The following is a 17,499-nucleotide window of genomic DNA, read 5'->3' as shown; positions in this document are numbered from 1 at the left end:
AATAGTAGAAAGTATTGTGTTATATTTTTTTCTTCTAAAAGCTCCAGTTCAGTGGGAGGTGGTAATGCACCTCTCAGCTGTTTTCCAACTGCCAAACAACACAACAAGAAGAACCCTTTGTTCTGTAAAATTGATACATGGCTACTTGGCTAGTTCTAAGTCCTGTGCTGTTTTACATGTTCAGAGAGTCCGGTGTGTAAGATTAACTGGTGATGCTCGCTTGCGAGAGACAGATGTCCTGTAGGAGTGGACCCAACGACTAACCAGAAAATAAACATTTTGATCGCTTATCACATTCAAACCCTGTTTGCTATCAATTTCCTGATGTTGTGGTTATGATGCTCAGAATGCTTAGCAAGAACAAGAGTGAATGAGAAAGTATGTGGTAGTTTGTCAATGCCTGTTCAAAACACTCGCATTATTAAATCCTTTACAAAATGTTTTTGTTGGCCGTCACATATATATTTGTACCATATATCGTTATTACTCTGATGTCATGTTGATTTGAGACCTGTCTATACTTCCATACAGCCTGTAAGGGACATATAATAATCACGGTCTACTGTGGGAAACTGATCTGCTCAGATTAACATGTTACATTTATAACACCTACTACTTGGCCAAAAAAAGCTGGTTTTGGATAACTAATAATCATGATTGTTGCCTGGTCACAGTGATGTTATTGTGTAACGTTAAGTCGAGCTCCTATATAACACAGAGATTGCATAAAATATTAGAACTTGAATTTAGTCATTTTATAAATAAATGTGTACGGGAGTAAAACATGTTTTAAATGTACAATTTAATTTGACATTTGATGTTTGTGCAGATCCAACTCTTTCTGAGATGGACATGGACGTGCCAGTGACTGGAAATTTGTTTTGCTCTGAGCGACTGATCTCTCATGAGCTGCTGGCTTGGCTCAATGAAACTTTACAGACAGGTTTCACCAAGGTGGAGCAGGTATGCACAGGTGGGTCATTGCATGTTCGAATGTGTGTGTGAATTTATTTTATATGCTAGCTCTCTGGAGGGTGGACTGAGCTCTGAGCATCACCTGACTGCATATTATTGATCACTTTTGTGTCTTGTATGAATACCCAGGTGCAGCCTTTTGCCAGCTGATGAACTGGTTGTCTCCCAAGTTATTGGACCTCTCCAGGGTCCAGTTCCAAAGCGACAATGCAACGGACACTATCACAAACTACAGTTTACTGCAGGCTGCGTTCAGAAAGGTTGGCGTTGTGCGAGTGAGTATTTTAACAAAAGGGATGAACAGATGACCAGTAATTAAGATATTTCACATTTACTCAATACAATTAAGAACATTGATAATAAATCAGCAAGGTTTTAGCTCATTGCAGATACATTGGTAGCAGTGTTTATATTTGCTGATAAGTAATAAAAAATTAATGAGCAAGGAGATACCATAATTTTCCTCTTTATAACTCATCGTAACACAGTTTTACTAGTATGACAGTGATACCGTGGCCTTTAAAATGTGAAAGGCTCTTGATTAAGCCACTGTTTTGTTTGTCTGATCTGGGTAACTGAAGCACGGCATTGTAACACAGAGAACTCTGAAGAGGACCTGCTCCCTGGCTGCAGTCAAAAGGCCTTTTTGCTTGTTGCTTAGGAGGGAATATTAAATATACCAAAAGTATTTGGAAGAATTACACTGATGCTACACACTGTACTTGAAAATCCAAAAATAATTTCCTGATAGATTTGATCACAATTATGAGACTTAAACTGACCTGCTTTCTCTTTCAAGCGCATCCCCACCGGGGGGCTGATGAAGAAGGACTCCGAAGTTGCTCTGGCCTTCCTGCGCTGGTTTAAGGCATTCTTTGACAAGAACGTCAACCGAGACCTTGTGTACCATCCTTTGGAGGCCAGAGGTGGACAGAGCATGATTCCTGCTGACTTGGGTATGAACAGTTTGGGTGAGTGACTGTATCACACAGTTGTTACACAGATAACCACACCGTTGCTATGTAGGCTAATTCAAATTCATAACAGTTGTCTATTTTGTCACTCTTTCATATCATTAGCGCCCAGACTGTGGGTGCAGACTAACGTGAGCACCTAAATCACATTTTTCTTACTTTATTCAAAAACTATGAGAACGAAAAAAGACAATATTACTATGACATTACAATCAACTTGTTACACTATTTCTTCACAAATTATTTTTTAATCTTAAACCATCAATGTGTAAAACATTTTAAATATTGGCAATACGCTAGTAATTAAAACTTCTTAAAAAATATGGAACCTTGATCTCACATGATAACAATTGCATAAGTTACCTAGGTTATTGAGGCAAATACGTGTCCTCATATGATGAAGTGACACTGAAATGTCCCCATTTAATTTGACTAGTTTTGATATATTTTCACAGTCAATATTTTACAACCAACTGAAATTGTGATGTTAGTTTTACATGTTGAACTTGATTGAATGAGCACTTTTTCCATAGATTTCACAACAACAATCTTCTCACGGTCAGACCCAACAGTATTTATACAACAATGTAAACATTCCACAAGTATGAATTAAACCTTATTGCATTAACATAAGGTTATATAAGCACTGGGTATGTGAAGAGAGAGAGATACAATGCACATCTTTTTCACTTAAAATAAACAGCCTTCACATAGTGGGGACGTAATAAATAAACAACATGAAAATGCAAAATACTCTGCTGCGAAGAATTCGCATCAAAACCTTCAGCTATGAACATTTGTGACAGGTGCAACACTTTGTCAAAACACAGTTTGAATATATTTGCACAGGCAGACCACCAACAACCGGGATCCTACTGACCTAGAGCAGCTGTCAGTCGGTCTGCGTGGTTTGCCTTTGTCAAAGGAGTAATACAATTAGTCGTATTGGTTCGGACCATAGAGCTTCTGTGTTTTTGTAGAATATAAGTGCACATTTTTAATATGTCTGTTCTACACAATGTCATTGGGGGAAGTTTTTATTAAATCTGCAAAAGCTAAAATAAATCAACCTTGCTCAGGAAAAGAATGACTTTGCTGTTAACGTACTATTCACGTTCTGTGTGAAAGTACTGCGAACAAAAACAACAGTTGGAAAAAATATGTTGACAAGCAAATTATTTGCATTAAACGTCAAGCATAAATGACTTAAGAGTACTGTATGAATAAATAAATGTTCTACTTAATCTCTTGTGCACAAAGAGAGTCAATGATATTGTTCAAGCATTGTAGCGCTTTCTGCGTCACTCTTTTAATATCTGTTGAAAGCCAAAATGAATGGAGACCTATTTGTGAATGACGAACCTTTTTCTAAACTTTAACAGCAATAGTGAGCAATCAATATTGCATGTACCATGTATGAAAAGTACTGATAATGTCCTTTCATGCCCATTATAGATGAGCATTCCTCCCTGGACTGTCTGATTATTGTGAAGATACAGGGCAACACAGCAGAAGAACCAAAACAAGAAAAACCCACTGAACATGTGAACATGAATGCTGATATTATCCTATTGATATCTGATGATGATGATGATGTGAAGGATGTGACAATGGAGCTGGAAACACAGAAAACGGAGATGACAGAGAAGGAAGAACCACCGCAGTTAAAGGTGGCGCAAACAAAAGCAGCAGTGGACGAAGGAAATGAAGGGAGCCGTGATACTTTGTTGCGTTTCATCAGGAGATACTGTGGTGACACTGGACATACCGACTTAAATACAAGCACTGACACTCAGGTTTCCTGCCCTTCAGTTTCTGCCTTCTTGAGTCCAACCCACCCCACCGACATCATTACGGTGTGCTCACGCACGCCGTACTGCCTCTACCTGTATGTGGGCGTGGAGCTGGGTGGAGGGGAGAAAACAAGCGTCGTTCTGGTTGGATACTTCGACAAGAACTCGGGAGCCAGTGTGGTGAGGCCACTGCTCACACTGCAGATGAGTGTTGATGCTGGTGATCAACAAACCGGAGCGGAAAAAACTACTGACGATACTGATGCATGCCTTCTGATTGAGACGCTGAAGAAATGTGGCCTCCTTCTGTTCAAAGTTGTTGCGTTTTACTGTAACGCTCCAAACCCGGGATTGAGCCGGGCGATTGAATTCATGCTCCAGGCTTTCAACCCAAAGTTAGTATCACTGTGCGGCCTCACTGGCATGGCAACAAGAGCCTGCCAGGCCGGACTCTTGGCTTCCTTCAGTTGCATGGTTGACCTGGTGAGAGACATCCACCGTCACTACGACACCTACCCACCTGTTTGTGGCAGTCTTGAAGGGCTATTCTCTGAGCCCTATGACCCATCCCTCCCCATCCCTGCACAGTGTCTGTTTATCACCCATGCTGTGCAGAGGATTGTGGGCAGCTGGAGGCCTCTAGTGGACTATTTTAAGTCACTGAAGCAAGCACAGGATGCTGACCGAATCAGAAACCAGTTGATGGATCATAAAGTGAAACTTCGCTTTATTTTCCTCTCCCACATGTTGGAGCCCCTCCAAGCGCTCCAAAAAATGCAGCAATGTGGCACTAACATGGCAATGGAGCTCCAGCTGACCTCCATGCTGGTTCATTCCTATGCAGCCAATATCTTCCAACCCTGGGTCACGGAGTGCTTTACCAGGGAGCGAGACCAGAGTTTCATCCTAAATTGGACAAAGCGTCTCCCGGTCACAGAGGTGCGCGTAGGTGCTCGTGCCAGAGAGTTCCTGTGGGCCACCGCTGTCGTAGATCTGGGAGAAGAGGAGAGAAGGGACTTCCGGAAGGACGCATCAATGTTCTATGAAGCCACACTTAAGTGTCTGGTGGAGAGTCTTCCTGGGCATCTTGGAGAAGTTGCTCTGACTAATATCAACGCAGTGCTGAAACATTCAGAAGACATCAACGTAAGAAGATTTTTTTCTCTTATACTTTACGAGACTTAATATATTAGTTTGAACCTGATTTCAATGTAATGTTGTATTGCTTTGTTTCAGGATGTACACTTTTGGAGTTAAAGATGTAAACATCTGTGGCTCTCTGCTTGACTAATATCTATATTGCTTTTTTTGTTGCCTGTGTTTCCCCTTTAGAGCAATAAATTGTCCAGTAATGCGGTGTCAGAGTTGGGGATGCAACTGGGTTTGCTTTCAGAGAGACATCAACTGGCATCCGAGTACCTCAAATTCACCAAGATGGTGAAAGCGGAGCATTGCTGGGCAAAGGTAAACTGATAACGCAATGGGTCAAGGTTGCCTAGAAGTTATTGAATGCAATTTGTAACTGGTGACCGGATACCTGTGTTGGCTGAATGAGTGGTAGATGTTGTACACAGTAAAACATATTTTTATCGCTGTACAATTCCAATAATAGAAATGTACCTTCCTCTGACCCTGAGTGCGAACACATTTCGTCATTTGTTTAATATTGTTCTCTTATTTCGATTATTTTTGTTTTAATAGTGTGTAGATAAATTACAAGAGTGGCTTGTCTTTACAGATGCTGGATGCCACCAGCCCATTCTCTGCTCTGCGTAAACTCTTCCTGACCATCCTGGCCCTGCCAAGCGCTCTGGGCAGGACGCAGGTGTTTGCTAAAGTGAGTGTGAAAAGCTCAATCTGAACGGTTTAACACTAAAATCATTCAAAAAGGATCCTTTTTCACCACTAGGATTCCTCTGCAACAAAACGTCAAACGTTGATGTAATACCAGTTGGTGACTTTTTATTTGTGTCCGAAGAACACAGCTATTGTTTGATAAATAATTGACGAACAGCTGCAGATGACAAACATCTGCAGCTGAGGTCAATTGTGCCACAAACTGTATTTTACTGGTGTCCAAGCATCTCCGTCGTCAAACGAACCGGCAACCGCTGCCCGTGGCTTTCATATATGCAGACGTTCCAAAAATAGTCCTTAAATTTATAGAAATGTGTTGGTCAAAATGTGTAAGTAGCAGGAGTTAGAAGCTACTTTAGCCATTTTTCAAACTTACCAGACTGAATCATATCTTTCACGAGAATTTTGAATTGGAACAGACAAACACTTATTTGTTTTTTTCATTTGATTAATTGTAGTTTGGATTTCAAGTATAAAATGACATCTTTATAAGTAAAGATAAATATATTTCTCTGTGTTGGTTTGCTCCTTTCTCAAGGTGTTCAACAAGGCTCTGGTTCCCAGTCAGGAAACCCTCGAAGCCTCACCTCAACTATGCAGTTGGGCAGAAGAACCCTGCATCAGTGGACGAGGGACATGTGTTCAGGCCAGTAGTGGTGACGAGAAGAACAAGGAGACATCGTCACTGGATGGGGACAGGATTGAGGCCAAACCCAGTCTACATCTTCCTTCCGAATGCTCCAGCATTACCGAGGACTCGGACGACACAGACAATTCCTCTGGTAAGACTGTCAGCCAGGTGTGCACGGTGGGAGTAGAGCGCACAGCGTTGGTTGTTTGGGTTTCTGCACCCAATTCATGAAAAGGGACATTTTCAGTTATGAAAATCTAATAGCAATTCCAATCATTGTGGATGATGATAACTAATGTGACACTGCTGTCTACTTTTGTCAGATGTGGTTGATGTCACAGAAGAGTTCAAAAATACCAGCAGACAAATGGAAACCGAAAGTAAGAAATGTAGAATATTGTTTAGAATATAGTTAAAGAATGAGGAAATGGCCAGTTGTTAGATTTTCTTCACACTTATTGTCGGCCCACCATACAAACAGTTCTGGAAACAGTTCTATGGAATCACAAGTTTGCATTCGCACTACTAATGTGCATTCCTGTGCATTCCACAGTCGGATAAACACATGCTATATATCTGTCAAGAAAGCACCTGTTGTGGTTTAAGTTCCAATCGTCTTCTTCGCTCAGTGGGTGTACTTTGTGTGGCTGCGTTAGCTGATGCGCTAACGTTACTCTTTGCTCTACTGGGTTGGCTCCCCCCCGTTCTTAGGCTCAGTTGATGCATGCTTATAAAAAAGTTACATCTGGTCCTCACCGCTGCTCCATTTGTCTGTGTTCAGACCTAAAAAGCAGATAAAGTGCACACTATATTTACCTGCCATCAGGTTTGCCCTGTCTGGTGAGGAACCATCCCTTTACGCTGCAACCTGGAATACAATCCTTCAAAAATACTTGTGAATGACTTTTTGTAGGAAATTGACAAATGGTCTTTATTAATTTGGAAATATTCATGCCTAGAGTTGCTTCAAGATGAACAGGTGAACCTTCATTTGACCTTTTGAATATGTTCGTTTGTGAATGAAGACTTATTCAGTGGGGGATTGTCACTGTTTTGCAGATGTAAGCTCGCCACAGTCTGCATTCATAGAGATCTGTGTTGTTGATGATGACGACGACGATGACGATGATGATGACGACGACGACGATGATGATGATGACGATGATGATGATGATGATGACCACTGCGTGATTTCCACAAGCACACCACCTATCTCTGTAGAATTGCTGGTAAAAACAGATTATCCAGATTCGCACAGTTAATAAACGGTCATTCTTTTGTACAAATAGCCTACTTTATAAATATGATGTATACCAGTAAGATAATTCTTATGCCGAGATTATGTTTTAACATCTTGTGTGTAGGTTATACAGGATGTGATGGGGGAGCTGGTCTGGGGTCAAGTGCAGGGTTTCTCTCCTTGGCCAGCCGTGATCATACCCTGCAAGGGAGAGACTCAACCTCAAGAGAGCAGGACGGTGCAGTGGTACGGACAAAACATGTCCTCCCAGGTGAGAGTTGACAGAACATAATTATCTACATATAGACTTCTTTATTTATAGTGACAGTAAAGTAATACTGCCAAATTTGAACCACTGGATCCCTGTGCTACCAGAACACCCTGACTATTTCATTCAGGGTGAAGGCCTGAAGCACGGTTGAAAACCTGATCAGAATGGCAGATCTTTCTAAATCCCTAATATATATTATTCTTTCGTTCATTTCCTGCTACAATTTATTTCCTGATTTCAGGTCAATTTAAAGGCTCTGAAACCATTTGCTGCCTTCGCCCAGCACTTCTGTTCCAACTCCCTGGCCATCCTCATCAACTACCGAGAAGCCCTCTTTTTATCTCTGCAGGTTAGAGTGTTTCTCTGTGTATTTACCAATAAATATAAACATGACTTTAGAAAAAGTAGTTGTTATGGTAATTGCTCATATATCATACACTGTCTCTGTGATAAAATTACAATATATTAAAACCTACATTTAAAAGTGTTCATATTGTGATGAATTTGTGCTCCTGTTTACGTATCCGTGACTTGTTAGGAGGCAGCGCTACGTTGTGAGAAGCATTTCCCTGAATGCGTCGATGACCGAGATGAGCTGCTGAAACAGATGTTGGACTGGGCTATTGGAGGATTTCTACCAACGGGGTTAAACCATCTCAAACCAACAGCTGTCACAAATGGTATGATCATCTGATTTATGAAGATGTATTTATTACTGTCACACATTCTGAATTGAGCTGCGGTGGTGGAGGGTTTGAGCAGGCGGAGCAAGAAATAAAGGGATGGTGCTTAATCAAGTGCTCTTTGTTTGCGCTCTGCATGACATAACTTTTTAGCTAAATTTGAATGCTTGGTAGCCGATATACAATCGGACGTTATCAATTAGAAATGATTTATTGATGGTCCTTTATGAAAGATCTTATCAATAATTGTAGGATTGTCAGTAAACCTCATGTTCTATGATCCTGTGCCAGCTGTTGAGCCTTTCAGCAAATGCAAAACAGATTTGACTACAAATGTGTTGTAACATTGAATTAAGTGATATTAAGCCGTGATGGTTCTTCTTCGCATTAATCATTCAAAATTCTTATTGTCGTTTAACTTTTAATCATCAAATTGACTTTTGCAGTCCCAAAATTAGGGTTTTATGTATCAGCTGATATATATATATATATATTAGTGCTGTGAAAAATAACGCGTTAATTAAATTACAGGATTAATTAGTTGTTGTTTTTTAATGCCTGTCTTGAGAGCCCTGTAAATGTATATATGTGATTAATCATGATTAATCCACAGAAACCTGTGATTAACCTGATTAAAAATTGTAATCGTTTCACAGCCCTAATGTATATATATATATATAAATAACACTCTGTGCCTTGGATAATTCTTTTATTTTATTTTTAAGGCAACATCAGGCTTGACTTAAACATTGCTTTCCTAACTTGAAAAACAAAATGTTATAAATAAATAAATATAAAGGTACTTAATGCTTATTTATTAATGATATTGGATACCAGATTGGCTCATTGTCACCGATATCCGTTCCAGCGATCGGTATCTCTAAATGAAGCATTCATATGTATCGAGGCCAGCTGCAGTCGGGAAGAAGCTGTTTTTGAAGGTTTTGGTGCTGATAGACTGCACAGGGGAGTGACTCTGCATCTGGCAGGATGACACAGCACAGATAAAACTAAAATTAGAATGAAACCAGATAAAGTATACAAGGAAGACATTACATAATCTGACACGCATTATACATATCATGTAACTTATCTTTACTTTTGTGTGAAATACCTGATGATCACCTGTATGACTGTCTTCTGTCCAGGTGTTACTAAAACGAACAACAGACCAAAGGTAAAGCTGAAACGTTTCCTGAAGCCCCCCTCCTACCATCCGCCCGTCAGTTCCTCCAACTCCTCCAGCCCAATGAACACAAACACTATTGGCACTGAGCCAAACGAGCCGGCCTCCATTAGCAAACCGTCGTGCAACTCCACAGAGAACTTGTCTCACATGGGTGGAGGTGTACAAAGTGCATTGGAGGAAGGATTTGATTCTGTGGAAAAAAGCACTGGAGGAGTTGTGAAGGAGAAGGAATCCAGTGGAGAATGGGCATCAGAGATGGGGAAAAGAGCAAAGGGAGGGTGGGAGAAAGTGAGAGATGACTGGAGTGGACAATGGGTGAGGGGTAAGGGAAGGAAGGCTCAGAAGAAGAAAAGCAATCTGTTTGATGGATCTGATGAGGACAAGTCACCAGACTTTTTGCCAAACAAGAAGAGGGCCTACCCCAAAGCTTACAAAAAGGTCAACCAGGTGTCCAGCCTGTACGTCCAGCCGGACCAGAAACGCAGAGGTACCAAAAACAATTTAAGTCTGTTGACTCACTGAAAAATGCTTAAAAACACCAGATTGTTGACACGCGGTGTGCAAATGGACAAGATTGACATTGTTTGTGTGGGAACCCTAACCCTTCTGAAAGGGATTGTTTTGATTTGTTTGGTTGGGGCTGTATTAAGTACTTATTTGTAGTCTATATTACCCACAGTAGGGAAACAGACAGGAGTCCCAACCAGCACTGGAGCAAAGCCATGTACTTTGGTTAACGAGGGCATAACATTTTTTTATTTAAAAACTGCCGTGTGCACTATATTTAGAATATTTTCGCTTATTGATATGCCATCAGACCCAATCCCAAACTCGCAGACAAGGCAAGGAGAACACCAATCGGAGCTAGATTTTATTTCTAGCTTGGAATTTGTGGAAAGTAAAATGTTACATAAAAAATTGACAATGGCAAGTTAGAAATAATAAGCAATAATAATAAAGTTACATTTCTAAAGAACGCCTCCTGCATTAAATGCAGCTCAAAGTATTTAAGTAGTGAGTTAATGTTTTCTTTCCCTGCAGAGAATACCATCCGTAGAATCATGGACTTGAAGCTGGACATCGACGGTGAGTGTTCAGGCTTATTTTATGTTATAAATAAATTCCCTTTTTATGCGCAAATATTCAATTTAGGGTTGAAATTGATTCGTCGCCCTGTTTACATGTGCACACTATTGTAAGAATCGCTAATCTCCCAGTTAATCTCTCAAGCTTTAAAACTTCTTTTTTTTAAAGTTACTGTGAAGAAATTGGATCTGGTTATTGATCAGTCTGAATTTAATATTGATGCTTCTAAATGACCTACATCAGTAAACAAAGCCATCAGCAAGAAGATTGGCTATTTCTAAATGATTATTCCTTGACGCTTGTTATCAGTGCATCCAGGTCGGATTCAGCAGGAAATTAGATCCAGTCGTTCAGGTTTACAGCTGCGAGAAGAGAGAACCAGGTACCGAGCAGACTGTCGCACCGCGGTGCAGCAACACGAGACGTTATCTGACGGGAAGCTGAAGGACTGCTGAAATGAACACAAAATAACAGTTCCTTTTAGTAGCTTTAAGTACTTCATTTTTTGGTTATGGTAGAACATAAGTATGTTGTTTATGTAACTATGCTAACTATGCATCTGTAGAGATAATTTCACTGATTTGTATCCGTGTTTGTGTTTCGTTGGCAGGCTTCTGTTTGTGTTGTGGAACCAAAGACATTGAGATCTTTCACCCTCTGTTTAAAGGCAGCCTCTGCTCCAACTGTGAAGTGAGCAATCGTCCTCTTACAGTGCAGTTACCTCAGTGTACTGTGACATGGAGTTACTTAACACCGTAGGAAGAGAAATGTATAAATTAGTTGTTAGATAAATCAATTTATCTAAACTACTGGATGAATCAATAAAATAGTATTGCAACCCTGTATTTCCTCCTGTTATATAAGTCTGTTGAACTTTCCCTCACCCATGGCTGTGATGCGGTTTGTGTCCCTGTAGGACAACTTAAAAGAAACTCTGTATCGTTATGATGAAGATGGATATCAATCCTATTGTACCATCTGCTGCTATGGCCTGGAGGTCCTAATGTGTGGCAATGACAGCTGCTGCAGGTTGTTCATCTTTTCCTCTGATTCAATCTTGCTCGAGAGCCCAGTTTAAATGTTTTTCTACCTGCATCATCTTCTCCTCTTCTACATTTGCAGATCGTATTGCAGAGACTGTCTCAGCATCCTTGTTGGTCCGGGGACGTTTGATTCATTGACGCTTGTGGACCCGTGGATCTGCTACTTGTGTCAGCCTCATCGACCCCACGGGGCTCTGATTCCCAGAGCGGACTGGAGCATTCGCGTTCAGGAGTTATTCGCTAACAACAGTGCTATAGAGTTTGTGAGTGATCAACATTTTAACTTTACAAAACTAAGACTGCACCCTATATTGTTTCAGCGCAGACATCCCGTCTTCTCGGTGGTCCAAACGGTCTGCCCAGGGGATTCAACTGGTCGGGTCAGAGATGGATGTTCGGTGTGGGAGGATCCCCTCCTGGGACCTCTCGCCGGGCACATTTCCTCTAGTGGTTCACCAAGACCGGCTTTAGTGAACGTGGCTCGAGGCTCCAGCCACAGATCATAGATCTAGCCTCTTAATTTGCTCGCAAAGTGCACCAGATGGATGCATAATTGTAAAATATACGCACACAAAGTTTCAAGCAGAAAGCCCTGTATCAACAATATCAGTCAAAATCATATGGAATTTCCGTTCCTTCTAAAATACAGGTTTCCTTTTAATGAGTAATCCCACTGACTCAGTCACCACATTGTTGATTGATGTTTTACTTCCTAGGAGCCTCACCGTGTTTACCCGTCCATCCCTGCAAACCTGCGCAGACCACTCCGAGTTCTCGCACTGTTCGATGGCATAGCAACGGGTGAGTACTGGGGCATCCAAAATGCTAACTCTTAAAAAATCTGGTTTTGCGCAATATGTCCCTGAAATTGTGTCCTAGTGATGCAGCAGTGCGTCTGTTTCAGCTGAACATTTGTCGGACATCCTTTTACAGCATGTATATATGTGTCTGTATTTATTATTTTCAGGCTACCTGGTGCTGAAGGATCTCGGCTTCAAAGTCGAGGCATATGTTGCCTCGGAGATCTGCGAAGATTCGCTTGCCGTGGCAGTCGTGAACCACGATGGGAAGATCAACCACATCGGTGACGCCCGCTTCATCACCCGGGAGCATGTTCGTTCTCTTTCCGTATATTCACATCCTGACAAACGGTTGACAATGTTTATGTTCGTGCTCCTTCCTACCATGTTCTCTAGAATTGTGCATTTGGCTGACAATAATATCTGAGCCATTTGAATCGTAACTTTTATTTTAAAATCAAATTTTGTTGTTTTGAGTCATTTATAGTTCAACTGACTCAAATGAAAGTTGGCTCAATATTGAACTAATCCTCCTCTTTGATATTCCAGATCGATCGGTTGGGTCCGTTTGATTTGCTGATCGGTGGCAGCCCCTGTAACGACCTCTCAATCGTCAACCCCCTCAGAAAAGGCATTTATGGTGCGTGACTTTGTTGTATGTAATGTAATACTTTTATCATATATACATTTAAATCCAACTGAATGTGTTACATTAATTCACATGTCTGCAAATCATGGATTATCATTTTCCACAATTCTATTTTTAAAAGGATGTTTTACACTTTTTTATTGTACATCTTGTTATATTCATGACTTTGATCATTGCATTACATGTTTTTTTTATTTTCTCTTTCTTGTTAATTAGGCATTCAATCTTTATTTATACTTCAGCGGCAACCCTCATTTACAATAACATCACAGAAACAAAGAAAAGGGGAAACAACAAATAGATTTTCAAGCAGAAAAGAGGCAATACCATTATAATATAATGATTTGTAAAAATTATTTGATAGATTAAAAGATACTGAAATACCAAAACCAATGTATGTAAAAATATACTTGGTAAAATTAAACTATTCATGAATTTTGATGTAATTACTATTGTTATGCAAATGCTGTTTATTATTATATGTACATTATTTTTCTGCTGCAATTCCCTTCTCTCTCCACCAGAGGGCACTGGCAGGCTGTTCTTTGATTTCTACCGCATCCTTCAGCTGCTGAAGCCTAAAGGGGAAGACCCCCGGCCGTTCTTCTGGCTGTTTGAAAACGTGGTCTTCATGAACAGACATGACAAAGTCAACATCTGCCGCTTCCTCGAGGTTCGCCCTGTCTAGTTTCTTCCTGCTGTTTTTTTCTCCATTTAACATGTTTTACACTCTGTGAGAATGACTGGGCTGGTATCTGATTCTTTGACAGTGTAACCCTGTGCTGGTGAATGCAGTGGAAGTCAGCCCTGCTCACAGAGCACGTTGCTTCTGGGGAAACATCCCAGGGATGAGCAGGTTAGACCGCTGTCATTCTCTCTAGGATTAATAAAGTACTCTGCCTGCCTGTCTGTAAGGCGAGCAGTAGTGGTGCATTCTTGCATTTCTATATGGTCTTCTCTCTTTGTTATTTCTATATGTTCTAGTTTCCTTACCTCGTAAATAATTTTTTTGCTTCTGTTTTTAGTAGAAAATAAAATGTTCTTGCTGGTTTGCTGCTTATTTCCCATCAGGCCCATTACAGCATCCAAAAGCGACAAGCTGAATCTCCAGGAATGTTTAGAGATCGGTAGAGAAGCCAGGGTCAGTGACTGAACCTGCAGATTCAATTTTATTCAATCAATGTGTTTTTTAATATTATGATTACAATGTTGATTTAGGTATTGATAATCAGTCACTTCATGTTGTTTTTGTTCCAGGTCTCTAAGGTGAGGACAATCACCACCAATCCCAACTCTCTGAAGCAGGGCAAAGGCAGCTCTTCGCTTCTGCCCGTTCTCCAGAATGGCAAAGAGGACATCCTCTGGATCACTGAGCTAGAAAAGTAGGCATCGTAATAGTTATGTTTCAGGGTGTGTGGGTGTGTGTAGAGTATCCACATGCACTTGTTGGTTCATGGTCCTGGTCAGTAGGATGGTCAGATCCCTTGTGACCATCCTCTTGACCAGGATGGCAAAACGAACCATCTCCAACAGTTGTTATTGCGACTAAACTGTTGGTAATTTCCTGTTTATCTGAGTTTAATTTCACCTATGAACTTCTCTCGTGTCAGCGCCCAACTTGCTCTAATAGAAACTTGGAATTAGCTAACAATAACCAGATTCACACTATGGAGGGAGCTGTGGGATATCAACTCAACGAAAACACAAAAAACTAATTTTTAAAATAGCAAATTGCCTGAGAGCAGTTTACCAAGAAAGACAAACATTTTCTCAATCAGTCCCACCTTATTTTTTCAATAAGCTGCAACTAATGACCGCCAATCATTTTCTTGATTCATTATTTTGTAAAAACATCAGAAAACAATGTCCTAGACTTTAATATGCTGTTTATCGTTGTTAAAGGCGCAGAAAACCAGCAAACATGTTTGGCAGCTTTCCTTGACTTAAATGATTAGTCCATTTATAAAGAACATCTTTGTGTGGTTCATAATTGGAAAAGGTATTGAATTTGTCTGAAGGAAACGGCAAAACAAAGTAGGAAATACCTACAAATGCAATTAAAATGGACACAAAAAGAAACTATTCAACTTCATAGCCGACTGGTAGAAGCACAAATAATGAGGGAAATGACCAAATTAACTAAATCTGAAAGTAGTGCAGGCAAAATGCTCCGCTTCTGAAACTCCCCAGGTGTGGCACGACGCTGTGGTTTGAAGCTGTGCGGAGGACGCAAGATAACCGTTTAAGAACCGGAGGCTTCAGCTAACGCGTACTGTATGCCTTCCCCCCCTTCGTTTTCACCAGGATATTTGGGTTCCCTAAACATTATACCGACGTGAGAAACATGAACCGGCAGCGGAGGCAGAAGGTGCTGGGGAAGGCCTGGAGCGTGCCGGTCATCCGTCACCTCTTTGCTCCCCTAAAGGACTACTTTGCCTGTGAGGAGCTGCCTCCTTTGACCACCTCCAACTCCACACCTTCACCGTCTCCCTCTGCATCTCCAGAACTGGAGCAGCTGAGATAGAGACAAGTTAAGTAATGTTTTGTAGGAGGAGGGCGTTTCCCCCACCACATGCATTAATGAACTATGCAGTCTCTTTAATACTTTGAGCTCAGACAGGATTTTCTGGATCACTGCGACTGGGACAAATGGCTGAACACTTATGTCTCTTGCATCGAGTCACACGTGCAGTTTGTGTGCAAAGCCAACCGTCACTTTGGCTTCAGAAAAGGAAGGATCCTGCTCCCTTTTAGAGCTTTTGATGCAACTCGATTAATTTTCCTCCCAGCCTCTCCACCTTCCGACACTGCCAAGTCTCCCTTGTTTCCGAGGTTAAAAGATCCCAGTTGAAAAGCAGAGGCAGTGTCCGGTCCCTTTCACCCTTTCATCTGGTACCTCTGTGCAGGAAACTGGTGCAGAAGAGAAAGTATATACTGTCAATAATGGTGCTGTCTGCCGATGAAATATCATGAGCATACATACACAAACACTTTTTATTTTTAGTCTCTCATCCACTTTCTCTCGTGGATTTGTATGAGCTACTTGGAATTATAGTCAGTGTATTATCTACAGTAGATTGGTTGGTACACCAGAAACAGTTTTTAGTGGGTATCACCGACAGTTCAGACAAGAGACTTGTCATCATCTTTTTAATTGGTAAACTGATTCTTTTCTTTTCTTTTTTAACTCGAAAAAGTAGAAAGTAATGTATTTTAACCTTTCTGGTGTGTATTTATGCGGGCACATTATTAACTTGTAGTGATGGTAGTTTCTGTCTAGCGTGCGCGCTCACATTGTTACTTTTACACAGACAAAACTGACGGACGGACAAGTCTTTATGCTGCTGTGGTGCTAATAAAATACCAACGCTACAATGATGATTACCAATTATGTTATGTTTTTTTTATACTTTAAAAAAAATTGGTGTTTGTGATGATCATCAACCACTGAGGACTAATTCACTGATTATTGTATAGAATACAAAGTGTTGAGATCTATTTTGATTGATAATTGTCACATGAATGTGGGTTTTTGTGACTTATTTTTGCTGACTGATGTAAGTGGGCTGTCCAATATTTTTGCACATAAGACCAGGAGGATGGAATCAGAGGTATGAAGGTGTGAATGTTGAATCTGGGTCTATCCTTTCATCTCTACTGTACCAGATCCTGTTTTTTTGCTGTTATTGTTTTTTAATCTCTAAGGGACACTGTCTTGTGTGAATGACAATATATATTTTTTTTTACTGTAGACTTTTGACAAATAAACATCTTTTAAAATGATCACAGGGATGGCCTCTTTATTTATTTTTTTAGCTTTGACTACAGGGCTAAAGAGTTTGCTTGTGCAGTTTAAGGATCAATTAATTATTATTTCATAATGCATACAATGATGGTACTTTTTGAAAGCCAAGAATAAAGGAGTACTAAATGTATTCTTCTACTTTTTGTGTGTGTGACATGCTTGCTGCTGCTACAAACAAATGGTATATAATGAATAAAGTATAATATTTAATCATATAGTTATTTCAGATTGCGATGAAGAAAGTGACATAATGTAACTATACACTTCTAAGAAAAAATTTAATGACAATGCTTCAACGAAATACAATAAAGGAACAATTTAATAAAATTATGGATGTTCCTTCCTTAACCTCTTCCACTCCACCCCCATTTTCGAGCAAAAACGCCTAAAATGATCTGACGAAATTAAAATGGCTGTAGTTTCTGAACCCCTCTGAATAAATTAATCAATGAAGGCTTTCTAGAAAGATTACCCTTGTGATTACTTGTGAAAGTGTCAAAAAT

General features: G+C 40.4%; 1 protein-coding gene across 1 annotated transcript; it reads left to right on the top strand.

Moving 5' to 3' along the window:
• Positions 1-846: 846 nt before the first annotated feature.
• Positions 847-15,715, top strand: LOC130200036 (uncharacterized). Its single transcript, XM_056423983.1, has 26 exons — positions 847-973; positions 1,105-1,250; positions 1,775-1,946; positions 3,405-4,888; positions 4,979-4,981; positions 5,075-5,206; positions 5,481-5,579; positions 6,138-6,381; positions 6,554-6,610; positions 7,290-7,459; positions 7,595-7,741; positions 7,983-8,090; positions 8,280-8,421; positions 9,573-10,100; positions 10,655-10,699; positions 11,310-11,389; positions 11,616-11,728; positions 11,822-12,005; positions 12,459-12,543; positions 12,710-12,855; positions 13,092-13,182; positions 13,716-13,864; positions 13,962-14,047; positions 14,263-14,332; positions 14,449-14,573; positions 15,496-15,715. Exons 1-26 carry the CDS (start codon positions 847-849, stop codon positions 15,713-15,715), a joined length of 4,953 nt encoding a protein of 1,650 aa, XP_056279958.1.
• Positions 15,716-17,499: the final 1,784 nt, after the last annotated feature.

The sequence above is a fragment of the Pseudoliparis swirei genome, chromosome 9, assembly GCF_029220125.1.
Source record: "Pseudoliparis swirei isolate HS2019 ecotype Mariana Trench chromosome 9, NWPU_hadal_v1, whole genome shotgun sequence".
NCBI lineage: Eukaryota > Metazoa > Chordata > Actinopteri > Perciformes > Liparidae > Pseudoliparis > Pseudoliparis swirei.
Note: the sequence above shows the minus strand (reverse complement) of the source record. Positions and strands in the feature narration are given on the sequence as shown.

What these genes read in the sequence shown, in the direction of transcription:
- LOC130200036 (XM_056423983.1), top strand. Translation starts at nt 847, where the DNA reads ATGGACATGGACGTGCCAGTGACTGGAAATTTGTTTTGCTCTGAGCGA. An exon ending in CTTGGGTATGAACAGTTTGG is followed by an intron (nt 1,947 to 3,404) that starts GTGAGTGACTGT and finishes TGCCCATTATAG; the next exon opens with ATGAGCATTCCTCCCTGGAC. An exon ending in GCTTCATCACCCGGGAGCAT is followed by an intron (nt 12,856 to 13,091) that starts GTTCGTTCTCTT and finishes TTGATATTCCAG; the next exon opens with ATCGATCGGTTGGGTCCGTT.